The following is an 18,163-nucleotide window of genomic DNA, read 5'->3' on the forward strand; positions in this document are numbered from 1 at the left end:
AGAAGGACAGTGGCCTATCAATGATGAAACAGTACAAAAAATAAAATAAAATAAAATAAAAATAATTACCTAGCTGTACATCTATAATGTGTTTTGTTAAAAGAAAAAAATGTTTTATGTTTAGAGCCGAGAGCATGAAGGTGTACATACCTCCCTGGAGGTGGGCTTCCCTCTGAAGAACTCATGGTTGAGAGAACTGTGAGGAGGGCTAAACTTGGGCTGCAGAAAGATGCAGCCATTGGCGATGGCTTCTAAAGGAGCGGGACCTTCATATGGGAAGCCAAATCCAATGAACAGCTTTTAAGGGGAAATGAATAGTAGAGACAGAGAGAGAGAGAGAGAGAGAGAGAGAGAGAGAGAGAGAGAGAGAGAGAGAGAGAGAGAGAGAGAGAGAGAGAGAGAGAAGATGAGTCAGGAAGCCATACGCAATGCATTCACTTGATTTTCATTTCAAAGTTTCACCTTAGCCTTCCGAAGGAGCTGCTGCAGTTCCTGCTGAGGGAGAAGGCCGTGGTTCTTCACAAAGGCGGGCACCTCTGGGGGACGCTGTGTTTCATAGTACACCGTCCCATGGATCTCCATATGGCGATGCAGGATGGATAGGAATGTTTCCTTACCCTTTTGAGTCATAAGATGTATGACTTCATTTATTTATTCCATTTGTTTCTAATTCATCCATGCTTATATGTATGCTACTTTGTGACACAGTCTGAAAATATTTTCTTGTAGAGAAGAATTAACATTGTTAATTCATTAAATAGTGTCCCAATACTTTTGTCTCCAACACTTTGTACTTTGCCTCTCTGCTGCGAGAAGTTAAACTCTCCCAACAGGACTACAGATCAAAATCTAAAAGTCGAGCAAAATACCCAAAAGGTGTGCTTGAGAGCAAAAGGCTTTGATGGATTGCACGACTTAAATCGAAGTTCAATTGACGTCCATAATTGTCGAGCTATGCGGACAAGAATGACTAAAATGCATACTGGGTTGAAAAGTGATTCTGAAGAATGTTATGAATGATTTACTCAAGCTGTGTCTTTGAGTTATATATCATTTATAAATGTCATATGAATGTAACTCCATACTTTTTAGAAAGACTGAGAAAATATATGAGGGGGAGGGGGCGCACTTGAGGCGATGTCTCCCAGTCTTTAGTCAGCAAAGGCATCTATTTTACATTTGAAAAATCTCACAGCACACCAAACAAAAAAGTCACAAAGGGGATGAATAATAAATGAGAAGGAATTACAGAGCATTAATTCATGTTGATTTAAAGAGGTGTCTATAAGCTTCGTTTACTTACGTGAAGCTACGAGCGTCGGTGGTCATGATACAAGTGAGGAAAAAAAAAAAAAAAAAAGGTCATTAGTGAGAAGAAAGACAAATTGCCCTTTGGAATTTTAACTTTCAAACTGTAAAAAAAAAAAAAAGAGCTGCGGTTGAACAAAGACGATTCTGGAGAGAATGCGGCTTACTTCAAAAGAACTTTCAAAGAAGTGACTCCGACATAAATGAATTAAATATTCTTGCAGTTTCAGAGTTTTACGTCACGTTCCAGGCGGAACAACTAGGAAAACTTCTTATCAACAAATAACTCAGAAATTATATGACTATAAGAACTTTTTTTTTTTTTTTTTTTTTACCTTCCACATGCTGACCTCTTTGCCATAGACGACAGCCATGTTGTTTACTTTGCTTTTCTGGATGTTCAGTCTTGCAGTATCATTGAGTTCCTCCGCCACAAAACCCATAAAAGAATTATCTGGGGTGTGAGCTGTAACAGAAGAAACGACACAATTTAGGCTGGAGCACAAAACTAATATTACAACGACAAAATTGATGGACGATTGTATAGTTCTGAAATTACAAGCCAGTAAAAATATATATTTTTTAATTTTAAAATGGAGATTGAAAAATGCTTGCAATATATAAATGTTATTAAAAATGAAGCCAATTTTAATATTTTACCAAGAAAACTAAAGTTCTTTGTGAAGGCCTTTGCGGGCCACGTAAAATAAAACGACCGAGCCAAATCTGACCCCCCGGGCCTTGAGTTTGACACCCATCTATCATGACACTAATAAGGAGGCGTAACGAGTAAACAGAGTGAAGATAAAAACTGAACACTTAATGAACACTTAATCGACTGATTGATTATTATGCTCGTTCCCGTCGGTAAAACAGATTTTAATTTTGTTTTGGCATGCGTGTGCATGAGTCAGTGCGACGGGGAACTGCTGGCCACAGTTGGCGGCTTGACGCATAGGCGCAGAGGCAGCTGTTCTGTGGACGCCCTCCAGCTCAGCTCGAAGCACAGCAACAACTCGCACTGCAGATGTGCACACCTTGAAGTATTTGTGGATGAGTGTGAGTAATCCATATCACATTAAGATATCCACATACGGAACATGGTCATGTACTGTTGGCTGTTAAGGTTCCAGTAGCCCCAGTTGGTTCTGTAACCATGCAGAGTGGCATATTCCTCGTGGTTGTAAGCCGGCTCCGTGCCAAAAGTGTCAATCACACGGATGTGGCACCTAGAAAATATGAAGTGGAGTTATAATAAGAATTTCTGATGCTTGATAAATTGATGACTAAAAATAAATGCTGTCACACTTATGGGTTTTTTTTCCATCAGTATTTTGATTTGTGTGTGCATCAGTCTGCCTATCCGAGACATTTGGAGAAATGAGGTCGGTAATTAAAGGAGTAAAGTAGTCACTTTGTTGACTAAATTACACATTAGTTTTTATTTCGAGGTTAATTGTAGATAGGTTGCACTTTTAATTAAATATATTTATTTCTGAAAAACAGAAATGGGCCTTTACAATTTTTGCTTCATCGGATTTTTTAAATGTTATTTTTAAAATCAAATATTGATAATATTGTAAGAACGCTTACCACAACATTTTTTTGTGTATACTTGGATCAATGAAAGTCATTCTAATATGATTGACAAAAGCATTAAAAAAAAAAGCTGTGTTGCCATAGTAACCAGGTAGAATAGCAGTCCATCCACCAGAAAATGAGTCATTTCATAATGCTTATTATATTGAAAAGCTTAAGCCTTGCACCGAACTGCCTTTTGACTGCTCACATAAAGACAGAAAAAAAAATATATATATTTTTCGATGCATTTTCAATTACAGCGTTTGACCCTTAAAAGAAACTATTTTGAAGTACTGAAATCTAATTAAGGGTGCACCTGCACGTTTCATTTTAAATGGGCTATAAGAGCCAGCGAGATCAGCAGTAAACACAAAATGATCACACAGGGAAGCCTAAAATCAATTGATGTAATCCAATTTAAGAAGATTTATCAGCACACTGCCCACAGCCATAATCAGTATTGGGCCTCGAGAGAGAATCTAAGTTAAAGTAGTAATTAACAAATAGTACCTCACTCTCTGTGTGACATTTTAGATAGCTTGTATTTTCAATTTTTTCCATTTCACCCAAAAATATTTTAGATTATTATTTTTAATTTAGATTTGCAGATACCTGCAAAGTATCTGGCTCATAATAATGAGAAATTTTAATAATCAACACAGGTAGGAAGGGGAAAACACTAACTTGTGCTTTTTTAGTGACAGCCCCATGTGCTGCTTCATCTGCTGGAGGCCGTGGTAGTCTGTGTAGATGAGGTCAAAGGGCAGAGGGCCGGTAAGAGGGCAGCTTCCTCTCCCTGGAGGGACTCCCAAAAGCCTGCAGACAGGATATCAATATTGAAGTTGATTGTTGTCTTATTATACATGGTCTTTTTTTTTTTTGACTTTGAAGGAACGTGTGTGTGTGTGTGCAAGTATGAAATCATCCTGGGTGATGTATAGATACAGACACAGGCAGTGTGTTCAAAGAGTAAAGAATTAAAAAAAATAAAAAAGAACTCAATTGCTTTGTGAAGCATGTCAGTACTCTCAGGAAGATGATAGTGAAGCTATTGAAGCGTACAAACACAGCGAGCAAGTCTCGCAATAGGGGAGTCAGCCAATTTGTCCACACAGCTTGGTTTTGGATCTCATAAGAACACACACACACACACTCACATGCACACATTATCTGTGCAACACTGACAGCACATCTTTGACACAACACCGGAATGACTGCTTTCAAGTATTATTTCTGCTCCACGCGTTTGTCACGACGCCTTCATGGCGCTTGTCACATCATGCAAAATGTTGCGACAGTGTTTTGTTTGCATGTGCATTGCAGAAACATAACAAGGCATGAATGGAACACAGATGTCTTCGAAGGTTAAAATAAATGCCATGTGACACAAATTTTGCTTATTTCAAGTAAATAATTGAGAATATTTACTATAATTAAACTTGATATTAAATTTATATTAAATTATATAATATTATTAATATTATATATTATGTGAAATTTTTAAAATAGTTAAATATTCTGCCTGTAATTTATCTCTTTATTGCTATAACTGTTGAAAATGTGTATTTTATTTTATTTATTTATTTATTTTTTAAATTACTCAGCTGATTTGTCCATTATCGGAATTTTATTCCTCCAAATATTGGAATCTGCCTAAGAAAATCCAAATGGGTTGGGCCTTCAATCATGATATAATTGTTTAACTAGTTGTAGAGCATATTACGGGACAAAAAAAAAAGTTGGCGAAAATATAGTGAGAAAAACTCCTTGGCAAATCGAATACGCACTACATACACAATGCATGATGGATTAATTATACAATAGTTAAGACAAAGATGTAGCACCTGAATTTCTCCATGACCTACTTGAGCGGTGTATAATTTATATTATGTGAAGAGCATCTAATCACACACAAAGCTACTTCTGCATGCACGCAAAGCTCGACCAGTCCCAAATAACACGCTGGGTGGTTGAAAAACAAATTTCCCCAGCAAAATCGTCATGCCACATTTCACCTAGTAACGAATACACTCAGCATGGCGGTCGCTCATTATTTGCACACAGCCATCGGTGCAACTTGGTGGCAGGTGGTTGTCGACACTAAATGACACGAATAGCAGGAATGTGTCAGCTAACGGCACTTTAAGTTAAAAATTTGTCGATCACAAGGTAGACCCAAATGGATTTCTGCACTTAGGCTAGTAAAGTGCCAGTCACCCCTGCAGCATTTGTGTGCTGCGATATAACCCTAGAAGACACGCCCCCTTTTCAAATACATATTGCAATGACCAATTATCTTAACATGTTGCTCATAGCTGAGCAGGACTAATGTAAGAGGACATGTGTTACAGGAAATAAGATTGAAATGTTACGTGACATTGCCCCGAAGAGATCCACTGATGCTGCTAGAGGTCTAATTGGATATATGCAAATGTGATAGTAAAAGGATTATCGTGCGATGAAGAGTTGTTAGTGTGGACATACTAACATCTATTTCCCCCCCCCCATAGTGAGACCTCATATGATGAAATTAGTGTTGAATTGTATAAAAAAAACAATCTGAGCTGTTTTACTGTTCAAAGTTCAAAGTTCAAAGTCTGCTTTATTGTCAATTTCTTCAGATGTCAAGACGCACAAGATAATAATAATAATGATGTTAAGATAATAAAATTAAAATAATAAAAAATAAAATAAATAATTAAATGAAATAAATAATAATAATAAAAGTTAATAATGTAAAAATAATAATGTTAAGATGAATGCTGTGAAAACAACAGAAACTTGTGACGGCCTTGACTTATGTATTATATAATGATGAATGAGGTTCGTAAATGTTATCCATTAGATGACAATATGCGCTCGGTTAAGGTTAGAGAGATTCTATATATGTCCGTATTAAATCATCTGGGTGAGAAATCAACTTTTAGGGAGGAGGCGGGGTGAGTTGACTGCAATGCACAGTCAGCAAGTCATTTGTATTCTCGCCATATTTCATTTTTCTCTCTCTTTTAAGAGCGCATTGAGAAGCATTGCGTATGAATACCTCGTTTTGTTAGGTAGGAAAAATTCATGAGTTAAAGACGCGAAAGATGTTTTGGACGTTGAGATGGATTTAAATGTCGGGTCTCGGTGACAAAGTGCTCTTAAAAACAAATTGGGCTTTCTTTAAGAGGGAAAATGTCGATACACAACTGATGCTAGAATAAATGTTTGTCCACCTGTTGCCGTTCGTACAGCAGAATAAATCATGATAAATTAGGGCGCCTTTTTAAATAAATTAAATAAATAAATATAATAAATAAAAATGTATAATAAATACATATTTATAATTAAAAATATGTATAGTAAATAAATAGTTATAATAAATGAATAAATACATCAATAAATATTTTGTAGACAAAGCTAAAAAAAAAAAAAGGGAGGTAAATTGCCATCTACAGAGTTTGGTTTCATACAAGAGTTCTCACAAGATTGCTGCAGCTTTTGGTTCCAATCATAAAACATAAAAACGGAGGTAAATAAATCAGAATCCTGCAAGGTGAGCACATACGCACCGGCCACCAACCCGAGACTGCCGCTATAACGAGGATCATCATTTATCGACCTTTCTGATATGACACCTCATTGTCTCTGGGCCAACTCGACAAGCCGACTGATTACCCATGCGTTTGACACACTGATATTTCTAAAAATAAATCCTTAGTTACTCTGACACTATCACACACTTGAGAAAGTGTGACCACTCCTGATAGTACCTTCGAGGAGCCCGCGGAATAATAATTGAAAAGCCATAGGCAAAATGCAAAGCAGCACTCACAAGTGAGAAGGGGATACAAAAGCATGAGGTGAAGTTGATGTCAACCACAGAAAAGAAGAAGATGAGATTTGTACAATCTATTAAAAGTAGCTCCTGAGAGGTGACGGGGATTGTCTTCAGATTATCTCTGGATGAACCCATTATATGTCCACATGTGAACTCGATGTCCCCAGACATCACTTGTTTCTCATTAATTAGCTATTCTCGCTCTGCAGATACAGACCAAACACCAATGATGTCATCATCACCACTCTGAGTTACTGAGAGGCTTCATCCTCCTCGCATCTTCACGCTGCTCCCCGCATGACTCAACGCCAAATCAACATCCAAGAAGAAGCTTTCAGAAATAGTGCACTGAGGCAAAGAAAGCAGAATCTATTCATCTTTTTTCTATGGGACTTCTCCTCTTCAGGGTCGCGGAGAGCTGGAGCTGATCACCGCTGACATTGGGTGAAATGCAAACTGCAACCTGGAACGGTTCCCAATCAATCACCCTGATACAAATATAGACGGACAAACAGCCACTCCCTGCACGGAAGCTGAGTAAACAACTCTTAAGGGAATTTCAACCATCTGCCTAAATCACAGGCGTCAAATTGATCAAGGCTATTCGATATTGCGCAATAGATGTTTCTATTTAATCAATCATGTGATAAATGTGCCGGTGGTTACTGACAAAGTGACAATTTAATATTCATTTGAGAGGCTGAGAAATATTAGGTGCTGCCACAAAGGGTGGAAATTGATGTTTCTCGACTGGGATCAACATTATTAATCAATAGGACGTGTCAAAAGCAGATAAAAGGGAAACAATTGACTTATAGAGCTAAAGATGTAGACAGAGTCGTGGCCAGTCTTCTTCAGAAATTCTGGGCTTGAATAAAAAAAAAATATAATTCATATCAAGGAATTTTAATATACGAGCTGCCATTTTGAGCCTCTTCTTAAAACATGAGTGGGAAAGCTAAGAGTAGATGTAAATAGATCCAAGCCCAAGGGACTCCGTGGGAGCAAAACCCACATAAGTCAATTTAATAGCAAGTGGGCGAGCAAGAATATGAAATTGAGAGATAAGTATACATATTACTCAATAACACTCATGGGGAAATGGATTTGGGAATGTTGCTTATGATCATTTAAAAATATATCCTTTACAGAACATAACAAAAAAAAGTTGACAAATATGGCGGATGCTCACAAACAAAAAGATACACAGTCATATTGCCCAGACTTTCATTTTAGCCGAGTCATAAAATCAGAAACTTGAGTCGTATCATTCGAGCCTCTGATATCTAAACGGACACTGCATCCCAAAGAGGTTGACAAATCCATTTGGCTTCAATTTCAGCCTCCACCATTACGTTTTCCCCTTAGGCTGCACATTTTATTTCCTGATGAATATCAACTCCGGAGCAATGCCATGCAGGCTGAATCTAGAAATGTATATTTACTAACAAGCTCTCCACTGTGTATCTCCAAATCTGCTGACACACACATACACACACACACATCACACACCAGCAGTTACGATTTAACAACCCTAACCGCCGCATGTTTCTTCGGCTGCACGGTTCAAATGGCCCACTTTCATTATTTATCACGCCACGTGGCGTCAGGCATCGATAATGCAGCTTTTTTTTTTTTCCTACAGGAGACATTTTGTGTAAACACATATTGCCACTTCAATGTCAATCTAAAAAAAAAATTCGGATAAAAACAGGCAAAGCAATCGTTTTCGTGTCAGCTCATACGATTCTGAAGCATTGTTACCATCTCGCTCCCAAATGAGTTACCCCTGCCACGAGTCAATACATCATGACATCAATTAGTGAGGTAAATAATGGTGAGGCTAGCTTTTCCCCCACCTCACGGATCTCCTGACTCTGCCCTTATCAAAGCACCTTTTCTTCCCAGCCTGATATTTAAGCTCAAAGGGCAGCACAAACTCATTAACGCCACGGGCTCTTCTCTACACTACTGGATAGTTTGCTCGCTAACAAGCACACATTATCATCAGCCTGTCTGCATCGACTTCTCACCGCCCACAGAAAATCAAATATTGCACACGGGCCTTTTCCCAAAGGTGGAGAAATTGTGAATTGTGTGAATTCGGTGAGTGACAACGGATCAGGTTTTAGGTTTTGAAGATGAAACTCAAGAAATGCCAGTTTACTTGGAAGAAGTGTCGTACGTGTGTGTGCGTTTCGTGACAAGCGACAAGCCTGTTATCACTCTGGAGTCGCTGAGCTGCGGCAGAGAGGAGGTGCATAAACTGCAGTGATGCTGTCGAGCCCTCCGGGGAAAAAAAAAATACAGAAAGTCGGAATTATCAACGTGGTAAGTGGGAACAAAGGTGATCCGAAAAAAAAAAGATGCGAAATAGCACCGTGATTGTGCTGTTGATTGCTTTGAGAGAACACCGAATTATTTTCTTTGAGTAAACAATGTGTGAGACCGAGTTAACGATCCACGCTGTCACAAATTGTTTAATAAACACCCGCGGAAAATTATTTTCCAACTGCAGAAAAAGCAGCACATCATTTTAGATTGGAAGGTAGTGGCGGGCTGGTCGATAGGGATGCTGGGTTGAAACAAAAAGGTGGGGGGGAGGGAGGGGGAGGAGGGTCACATGGTTCAACCAGCATGGAATTACACAGGCGGTTTTGGAAAATTCTCCCTAAATTCACAATCAGTGCTAATGAAGTTACTGAATCAAAATATTTCCAGACAATTGTACGTTTTCATCTTTGAGGAGGGAACGACCCCAATGACCTCGTTAAAAATGGCTTCCTTAATGAACATAAATACATGTGTGTGTACTTACCCGTGGAGCTCCTTGACAGAAACGGAGATCTTGAGGTCGTGTCCAAGCACAAAGAGAGCGGTGAGGATGTCGGCCCACTGCACCATCTCACCCAGAGGACCTCCTTTCAGCACTTTGGGGCTGAACACATCGCCGGACTCCTCTGTCAGAAATCCCACGTGGACGAGGATCTGTATTCAGAGGAATGGTTAAGAGTGAGTTTTTTTTTGGACCGGTACTACAAAAAAAAACCTTGGGCTTTACGATTTTTCCTCTTTTTGTTCATTTAATTTGACTTTGGCCACTTCGTATTGATCGCTAGTCAATCCCAGGGCACTACTGACAACGGCTGACGTGAGAGTAAACACGAGGAAAATCCATCCTAACAAAAGGATAAAAAAAATTCCACACTAGAAAAGTTCAAGCTGAGATTCTTGATTTGAACAATCACACACTCTATCATGATTCCTGATTGCAAATTGTTTCATGTAAGTGCCCACTTTCAAACTAAAAACACTCTTCAAACACTATTAAAAAAAAAAAAAGTGGGCTGGACCTTCAATTACTCGACCGCTACAATGCTATCAAGAAAAGTGAGCCGATTTAAAAAAAAAAAAAATGATTGAAACACAAGACTCAAGTCTCGCACTCCAAAATATGCTTGATACAATTAAGTAAGAGTCACAAAGCAGTTATGGACCGGCTTGTCCCAGTGGTTTGTTTGAACAGTATTAAGACACTTGAGTGAAACCAAACGAGCCACTTGAAGTGTCGTGTCATCTGTTCGTGGAAGCGCTTGAGTGTAGATTCCCTTTTTTTTTTTTTTTTTCTCCACGCTTACCCGCTTCTCATCCCTCCAGTGGCTCCGCAGCTTGTCATCAAGCCGTCGGGCAGCAGAAGCCCACTGCGCTGCCAGCCTGCGTATTCGTCTCTTCATGAAGTTTAAAGACTCTTTCCCGGTGCCCACCTGCTCCAGCAGAGCGCCTGTGTCAAACCGGAAAACAGCCTGGAGGAAATGAGCCATTGTTAGTGGTGGAACTGATTAGTTTTGTTTTTTTTCTTCATATGCTATTTTATTTCTTCAAGCTGAAATTGAATAGTGGTGGGGGAAATGAAGCTTCAAATTTGCTTCATGAACCACTTTTTTTTTCCAGCTGTGTCATAAGTGTTGTCTTCACTAATATAGTTGGTTATAGTTTTATTTATTTTTAATACATATTTTCTTTCTTTCTTTCTTTCTTTCTTTCTTTCTTTCTTTCTTTCTTTCTTTCTTTCTTTCTTTCTTTCTTTCTTTCTTTCTTTCTTTCTTTCTTTCTTTCAATTATTTGTATTTAATTGAATGCATTTTAAACTGTCAAACAACATTTTCATTTTTATTTTAAAACCACTTTTATGCTGGATCATTCGAAAAAAAATATTTTAGTACCTCTGGAGGCCAAGGTGCCTAAATAAATAAATTGAATAGTGGTGGGGGAAATGAAGCTTCAAATTTGCTTAATGAACCAGTTTTTTTTTTTTCAGCTGTGTCATAAGTGCTGTCTTCACCAACAAAGTTGGTTATAGTTTTATTTTTAATAAATATTAATATTTTCTTTCTTTCTTTCTTTCTTTCTCTTCCTTTCTTTACTTATTTATTTATTTAAATTATTTTTATTTCATTTAATGCATTATGAACTGTCAAACAACATTTTCATTTTTATTTTAAGGCCACTTTTATGCTGGATTTCTTTAGAAAAAAAATATTTGATTGCCTCTGGAGGCCAAAGTGCCTCAATAAATCCATGTAAATACAGCGGAGCTCTCCTCCACTCTCGCAATGACGCTAACTATGAAGAGCATGATGTGTACAGCAAATCCACACGCAGAGCACTCAAGGGATGCATCCAAGTGAGTTCAGCCGGCAAATACAGTAGAGCGGTGTGCTCTGCAGACTGACTCCGCATCAAAATTCATTGTGGAGGCGACACAATACTCTGGAGAGTCGACAAACATTCATGCGAGAAGAGAGGCTAAACACGGAGCTGGACCTTTAGCAATCATTGCACTTGAATGCATCATTTGGTCCGAATGGAAAGATGGCGTGCTGCATATTCAGCACTGCCAGGATGTTATTGATCATATATGAAAGCTACGGATTGATTTAACAAGTGATAAATGCTTCGGCTGACCTCAATAAGTTAAAAGCATACCCGCAGAAACAGGCTGAGGTCCAAAGGTAGGAGAAGCAGCTATGTTTAGTATTCCGCTCTACTTCATTTGGCTTGACATTTTTGAAATATTCCCTCCCCGACAGCTCTCACACTGGGAGCGCTGTTCCCGATTGCTTATGCTTTTCAAGACAAAGATCTTTGCAGGGGTAATAAATACCATCCCACTACGTCTGCTGCTTTAGCTCCATACTTGTTTTCTGGGTGGAGGTTTCAAGGTGGGTGTCGCGGTTTGGTTCCTCCAGGCCAGCGGGGGGCAGAACCACTCCACTTCACTCAGGTAGATGAGAAAAGAGCAATCGGAGCCGTCGACTCCGTAAAAGGCGTAGCAGGGGTCAGAGGTCCAACGGGCACGCATCCACTGGGAACACACACATGGGGGTATATTTGGATTTATTCGTGAGATCATTTCAAATAGTTTGGGGAATCGACACTTACGTCCATCTTGCCGGGGCAGTCAGGGTAATGAGGGTCTTTAGGAATGTCACACTGTCCGAATGTTCCTTCTTTAACTGGAGACATGAAAAGTGGGCGGTTAACAGAGCTGCCGCACACACACAACATCCCTCGACCTCGTTTCAGACGGCGTCAAAGGATGTTTTGATTTTTCTACTAGCTTTCTGTGCCTCGTTCTCTGAAAGGAATGCGCTAAGAGAAGAAAGGAGATGGAGATAAATATTCGACAGAGGTTAACGTCAATGACACAGGGAAGCATTAAAAGCTGAAAGACACCAACACGTTTTATTCAGCGTTTTGGTGTCATGCCAGTCGAACATCATATGACTGAGAAGAAGTGTTTTTTTTGTTTTGTTTTTCTGTTAAGTGATACTCAGTGCTCCCACAGCGTTCAGGAGTTTGGATTTTGTGTGACAGATTCGTGTTCTTCTTGTGAAGGAAACTCTGGACTGCTTTCTCTCTTAAGCTTAACTAGCTAGCAACCAACCGGCTTAAATTTTAATGTACACTTAACTCGACCCAAATTCTTATTAACTCATTCACTGCCAAGCCAGTTCATATCTTTGACGTCTATAATCGTCGATGGCACTTAAGGTAAGGCAATTTTTTTTTTTTTTTTTTTTTTTTTTTTTTTTTCAAGGCCAGATTTCCCCTAATATTTTGACCTCTTCCTCTTCAACAAAGACAAATGAGGTAATATGAGTAGCTGGCAAGCTCATGCAAGTTATTGCCCTTACATGGCTCATGTGCTTAATGACCATGTCAGCTTTTATTATCCCTTGCAGTGTCGTCTTTTTTTTTTTGTCCCTTCTCACTTAACTCACTCTGTCTTTATCACTCCACACCTCCTTCCATCTCCATCCATCCTGCTCCTCAAAGGCCCGGGCGACACTGGTGAGCCCAATTAGAGTCGCAGTTGCAGCTTCTACCCCATCCAGCATCTCATCAGTCACAAGGTCTTATTAGCACGATAGAAGCGTGACTTGAGGAAAAAAAAAAATCCGTACTCGGATCAAGCTCATTTAAATGTCGTCAGACATGATGACACATTAACGAGACCGGATTGTTGTCGCAAAAAGCGGCGAGGATTAAAATGTTGCTTTGTAGCTAACGTAAAAATTAAAAGTGACAGCTAATGAAAACGCTGACAGAGCCACATGGTATTAACTCGGAGGTCATTCATCATCATGATTTAAATATCCTTCCTTCGGTGTGTTGTGCTACGCGAATCACCTGAGTGCTTCCACTTGTGACATAAATGAAGGGTTCGCTATTTGAATGGGCAATGTGTCGTGAATAATACTTGTCATGTTTTGTGAGCACAACCAGCGAGTGCAAGTTACTCATAAATTGTGCATTGGAGACCATTTGAAATTGACAGCTTGGCTTGTGTGGGCAGAGAGGAAAGTGTTTTCCAAATTGCAAGGATTTGAAATAGAAGGGTGGGATTCATCTCAAGGGCTATAGCTTTATTTGACATTTTCAAGAGATGTACGGGACAAGTGTGTGTGTGTGTGTCTGAATTTCAATGTCACCTCTTTTGCTGGCCATGCTACGCTGTAGAATCTGCTCCACCCTGCCTGCCATGTCCGACATGTTTTGGGCTATGGCCTGGATCCGTTCCACCAGACCTATCGGCTGAATTCTGATACACACAAGTGAAGACACACAATCGCATATTATATTCCATATTAATTTCCGACCTCGCACTACTAATGCAGTTGTGTAAAAAGAAAGAAGAAAAACAGCTTGCTGTCTCCAGATTTTAAAAAAAAATGGTTTAGTAAATTGCATAAATTGTTTTTAATTTTGTGGTTTTCTATTGGGACTTAAACAGATCTGAAGAAGCCTTGATGCATACAGTGAGTATATTTGCAATATTAAATTGGATATCTCAAAAGACATGCATAATTCTGGAATCAATTATACTTAAAAAACAATCTGTTCGCCATATTCATTAGTCAATTATTTTTCATTATCCCGCTAAATTCCACAGAAAGATAAACTGGCTTTTGTGGATCTTGGCCTCGATAATGTGAAATGAACTCGTACATTTTTAACTTGTGGAAGAGTGGGAGTATTAAAGTATTCATAAATACCACAAACCTTTTCAACCACACAAAAAAAAATTTGTTTTGGAGAATTTCTCATCGGGTAGTTTACACACTATAGAAATCCTTAGTTGCCAGCTATTAGACTGTCCCTTTTTCACTTTTTCACAGGCTTTTTGCAACAAGCTATAAATTGTCTGAACATGGCTCCTCTCCTTTTAAAGAGTTCTTTTTAATGAGCTCTCTCGCTTGGCTTCTCTGAAATTCTCTTCAAAGTAATGGAATGGTGGTTCCGTTTGGTTCTGTGGGCGCCGAGCTCATTTGCATAACTACGTTCGAGCCGAGCCTAAACTTTTATTCCTCCTCACTATTCCGGAAAGATGTGATAGGAAAACATTGTCCTTTATCCTTTGGATCAACAGATTAGCAAAAAATGAAAAGTCATTCACGGGGAGACAAAAAGCATAACAGAGACAATAAAATACACACACACACACACGTAAAAGCGATAATGTAGAAACGTAACAGCTGTGTCTCTGAGGTCGCCGTTTATTAACCGGCTTCGTCAAATTAAATGGAGGTTGGCATTATAATCATTCGGAAAATTAGAAGCGCCAAATTGCTAGCCCTTTGCTATTGTAACATTTATCATTTGGTCTCTAAAGTGCCAATTAAATGTTCATTTGAAATCTACTCATTCTAATTCAAAAAAGTATTTTGCAAAGAATTGATAGTCTAGTCTGAGCCGCACTGAATTTGCTGTGTGAGAGACAAAAAAAAAAAATGGAATTCATGAAATGTTTCCCTGTGGGGTTCTTAAAAAAAATAAAAAAAGCAACCGTGCATCTTTTAGTTCATTTCAGGTCACATGTTTTACTACTTTCCTATGTACTCCCAACAAGAGGTGATTACGCAATTGAGTGCAAGGATGCAAGAAAGCTCGGGAAAACATTTTAGCAAGGCGGAAATGGGGAGTACTGTATATAAAGAGCAAGGATCCTCCTTTACTCAAACCCACGAGTAGATTTGAGTATGAGAGGTCCGTTGCTGTGGCAACCACACTCAAATCTGGGTTGGCAGCTCCAGCACTTTGTTAAAGACCAATACTCTTATTGGCATTGGCTGCGTTGTGCTCACCTCTACATATTATTTTATTATAAATTATTCAGAGTTGTTTTGTCTCACTCACAAAAGACTAAAATGACAAAGAGGGATGTACTTAAGGATTAAACTCATCCAATAGCCGCCTCATGAAAAAGTGCCAAGGCGGCGGAAATATTTGCTCCAACAAGACAAAACGTGTCCAGTTGAGACGTGCCAGCTTTACCTGTCAAGGACGGAGGCAAGTTCATCCAGTTTGTGGCTTTCAGTGGTGTTACCAAGTCTAGACAGAGTGTCTATCCGCTTCAGAATGACTTCCAGCATGTCACTGATTTTCCTGAGCACACCTCGAGATTCTTGACCTCCGAATACTAAAAAAAAAAAAGCAGAGGAGAAAAACGACAGCTTTCAAAATAATCAGGGAAATCAGCAAAAAATAATGTGCGTATCAATACAATTAAATATATGAGAATTAGTAATATTATTAATTTGAATAAATAATAATTATTCTATTATTATTATGAATAAAATTATTTTGATAATTACTATATCTACTCTACTGTATTAAAGTGTGGCTTTATTTTTTTCCCCTTCATTACTAAATCAACATCTGACTGGGAGTCAATGTTCTCACAGAAGGAGGTGAAAAGGCAGAATCAGCAATTTATTCTGACAGTATCGCTTTTGCTTTCTTGCTGGACTCAAATAATTAATGACCCGAGTGGTGGTCTAATGCTGTTAGCAAACACCTTGTCAATTTATTGGCCCTACAGCAGCACACAATGAGGTCGAAAGACTGCATTGCGATGTGTCGAGGTCCGACCTCAGCGCTGTTGTTTGATCACACTAAGCTCCAAACGCTAATTAACACCCGATAGCATCAACAAGCAAGCGAGTGAGCATCCTTGCAGCTAAAAATAAATAAAAAATAAATCACAAATTAGACCAAGCAGATAACCTTAGTGCATCCTTCTGGAATTATCAGATTTTTTTCATGTTTTCCCACAGTGAAAAAAAAATTGAAACTAAGCACGTTTTTTTCCAATCTAAGAAAATATTGAATAAAATATTATGCGTGACAATTCTAACCTTTCAACAGCAACACATGGACTTGGAAAGTCGCCTTAAATCTCCAGTCAACAGAATATGCACCCAAAAAAAAAAAAAATCCTTCTCTTTGTGTACGGGAAAAAAATTCCAGTCAGAAAACTTGCATGAGTCGTTCAGCCGGTAAGCGAAAAGTGTTTTGGAGAGAGCGTAAATATTTCTTTCTCCTTTTACTTACACCTTTCAAATCATTGCTGGGATGTATGCAGTCAAATAGGCCAAGTGAGAACCTCCTTTCAATAATTCAACACTGACAACAATTTTTCATTTGAATTCCTGTTCAGGCAGCTTTGTAGCAATGCTTTAACATTCACATTCAGGAAAAGGGTCAAGAATTCAAATAGGACTCAAGTGCTGCATGGTAAAAAATGGACAATACTGTACTTTGACCACGCTGTGCTCAATTATTTCTAAGAGTAGCTCCTCTAACTTTAAATATTGGAGCTCCTCGAGAAGGATTCCAGATATTTGCTATAAGTTGGTCTCTGAGCTGCAGTGCTGCAGTAAATCTAAAAGCCTCTGGGCTAAAGTGTGGGAAGGAGAACTCGCAATTCTTCACAGTAATACTTCTCATAAATCACCATTACTGAGACCAAACACCCTTTCTACCGTTTTTTCAGACCCTTATGGTTGCAATCTAGTGTTCATTAGGCCAGCATTCATTCGTTCCTTTTTTGCCTCCTGGGAAACATTGTGTTCCAAAACAGTTTGGATTTTTGTGTCCATGTAGCATCGCCGGGGTATGATTGGCCATCTGACAGTTATTAAAGACTTTAAATAGCAGTAGCTAATCTTATCTAACGACTTTGCGGCAGTGCCACGGCACCATTAATATTAAAGGAGTTCCTGTATTAAAACCGCTGCGGCTTGCTGTGTGTTCTCGGATCAGCCTGCTGCCAAGGTAACCGAGATGAATGCAAAATCTGGAAAAATGCCATCAACACCGACCAGCCACAATATTCTGACCTCCTGCCAAATATAATCATACAAGTTGTAAATGTTCTGTTATGCCAAGCTCCTTCGGTGTTTACAGCTAACAAATGTCAATTTTTTTCCCTACGTCTTACAATATACAATACCGTATTTTCCGCACTATAAGGCGGATTATAAAGTGCATCTTCAATGAATGGCCCATTTTAAAAGTTTGTCCATATATAAGGCGCACCGGATTATAAGGCGCACCTTTAATGAATGGCCCATTTTAAAACTTTGTCCATATATAAGATATATACATTTGGCCCGCGGGCTGGACTTTGTATTGGCTTAATATTGGTCCATATATAAGGCGCACCTGATTATAAGGCGCACCTTCAATGAATGGCCCATTTTAAAACTTTGTCCATATATAAGATATATACATTTGGCCCGCAAGCTGGACTTTGGACCCGCCTGCTGTAGTGGCTCAATATTGGTCCATATATAAGGCGCACCTGATTATAAGGCGCACTGTCGGCTTTTGAGAAAATTTGAGGTTTTTAGGTGCGCCTTATAGTGTGGAAAATACGGTATGTAAAATTAACCTACGTTCATCACTTTCTGTAGGCATAAAAAGCAGGATTATAGAGAATTTGACATTGAATTAAAACATTTTTTCACTAATTCTTTCAAATTCACACAGCGTAAAACAACCACCATCTTGTGGTCAGCATTGGAATTACACGCAAAAGTAAGCAAATGTAATTTTCATGGTATCACACAAAAGTTTATTCAACATTATTCTCCACCATACTTC

General features: G+C 38.8%; 1 protein-coding gene across 1 annotated transcript in view; it reads right to left on the reverse strand.

The window, feature by feature from the left end:
- Positions 1 to 18,163, reverse strand: part of LOC125983524 (alpha-1,6-mannosylglycoprotein 6-beta-N-acetylglucosaminyltransferase B) — a 28,482-nt gene that overhangs the window by 4,316 nt on the left and 6,003 nt on the right. The window contains exons 3-14 of the mRNA XM_049744872.1: positions 15,551 to 15,695; positions 13,708 to 13,817; positions 12,155 to 12,228; positions 11,910 to 12,077; positions 10,351 to 10,515; positions 9,531 to 9,700; positions 3,574 to 3,705; positions 2,404 to 2,537; positions 1,644 to 1,774; positions 1,304 to 1,309; positions 463 to 618; positions 151 to 297 (exon numbers count right to left, since the gene is read on the reverse strand). Coding sequence (XP_049600829.1) covers positions 151 to 297; positions 463 to 618; positions 1,304 to 1,309; positions 1,644 to 1,774; positions 2,404 to 2,537; positions 3,574 to 3,705; positions 9,531 to 9,700; positions 10,351 to 10,515; positions 11,910 to 12,077; positions 12,155 to 12,228; positions 13,708 to 13,817; positions 15,551 to 15,695 — 1,538 coding nt within the window. The remainder of the gene's footprint in view (positions 1 to 150; positions 298 to 462; positions 619 to 1,303; positions 1,310 to 1,643; positions 1,775 to 2,403; positions 2,538 to 3,573; positions 3,706 to 9,530; positions 9,701 to 10,350; positions 10,516 to 11,909; positions 12,078 to 12,154; positions 12,229 to 13,707; positions 13,818 to 15,550; positions 15,696 to 18,163) is intronic.

This window comes from Syngnathus scovelli, chromosome 16, assembly GCF_024217435.2.
Source record: "Syngnathus scovelli strain Florida chromosome 16, RoL_Ssco_1.2, whole genome shotgun sequence".
Classification (NCBI taxonomy): Eukaryota; Metazoa; Chordata; class Actinopteri; order Syngnathiformes; family Syngnathidae; genus Syngnathus; species Syngnathus scovelli.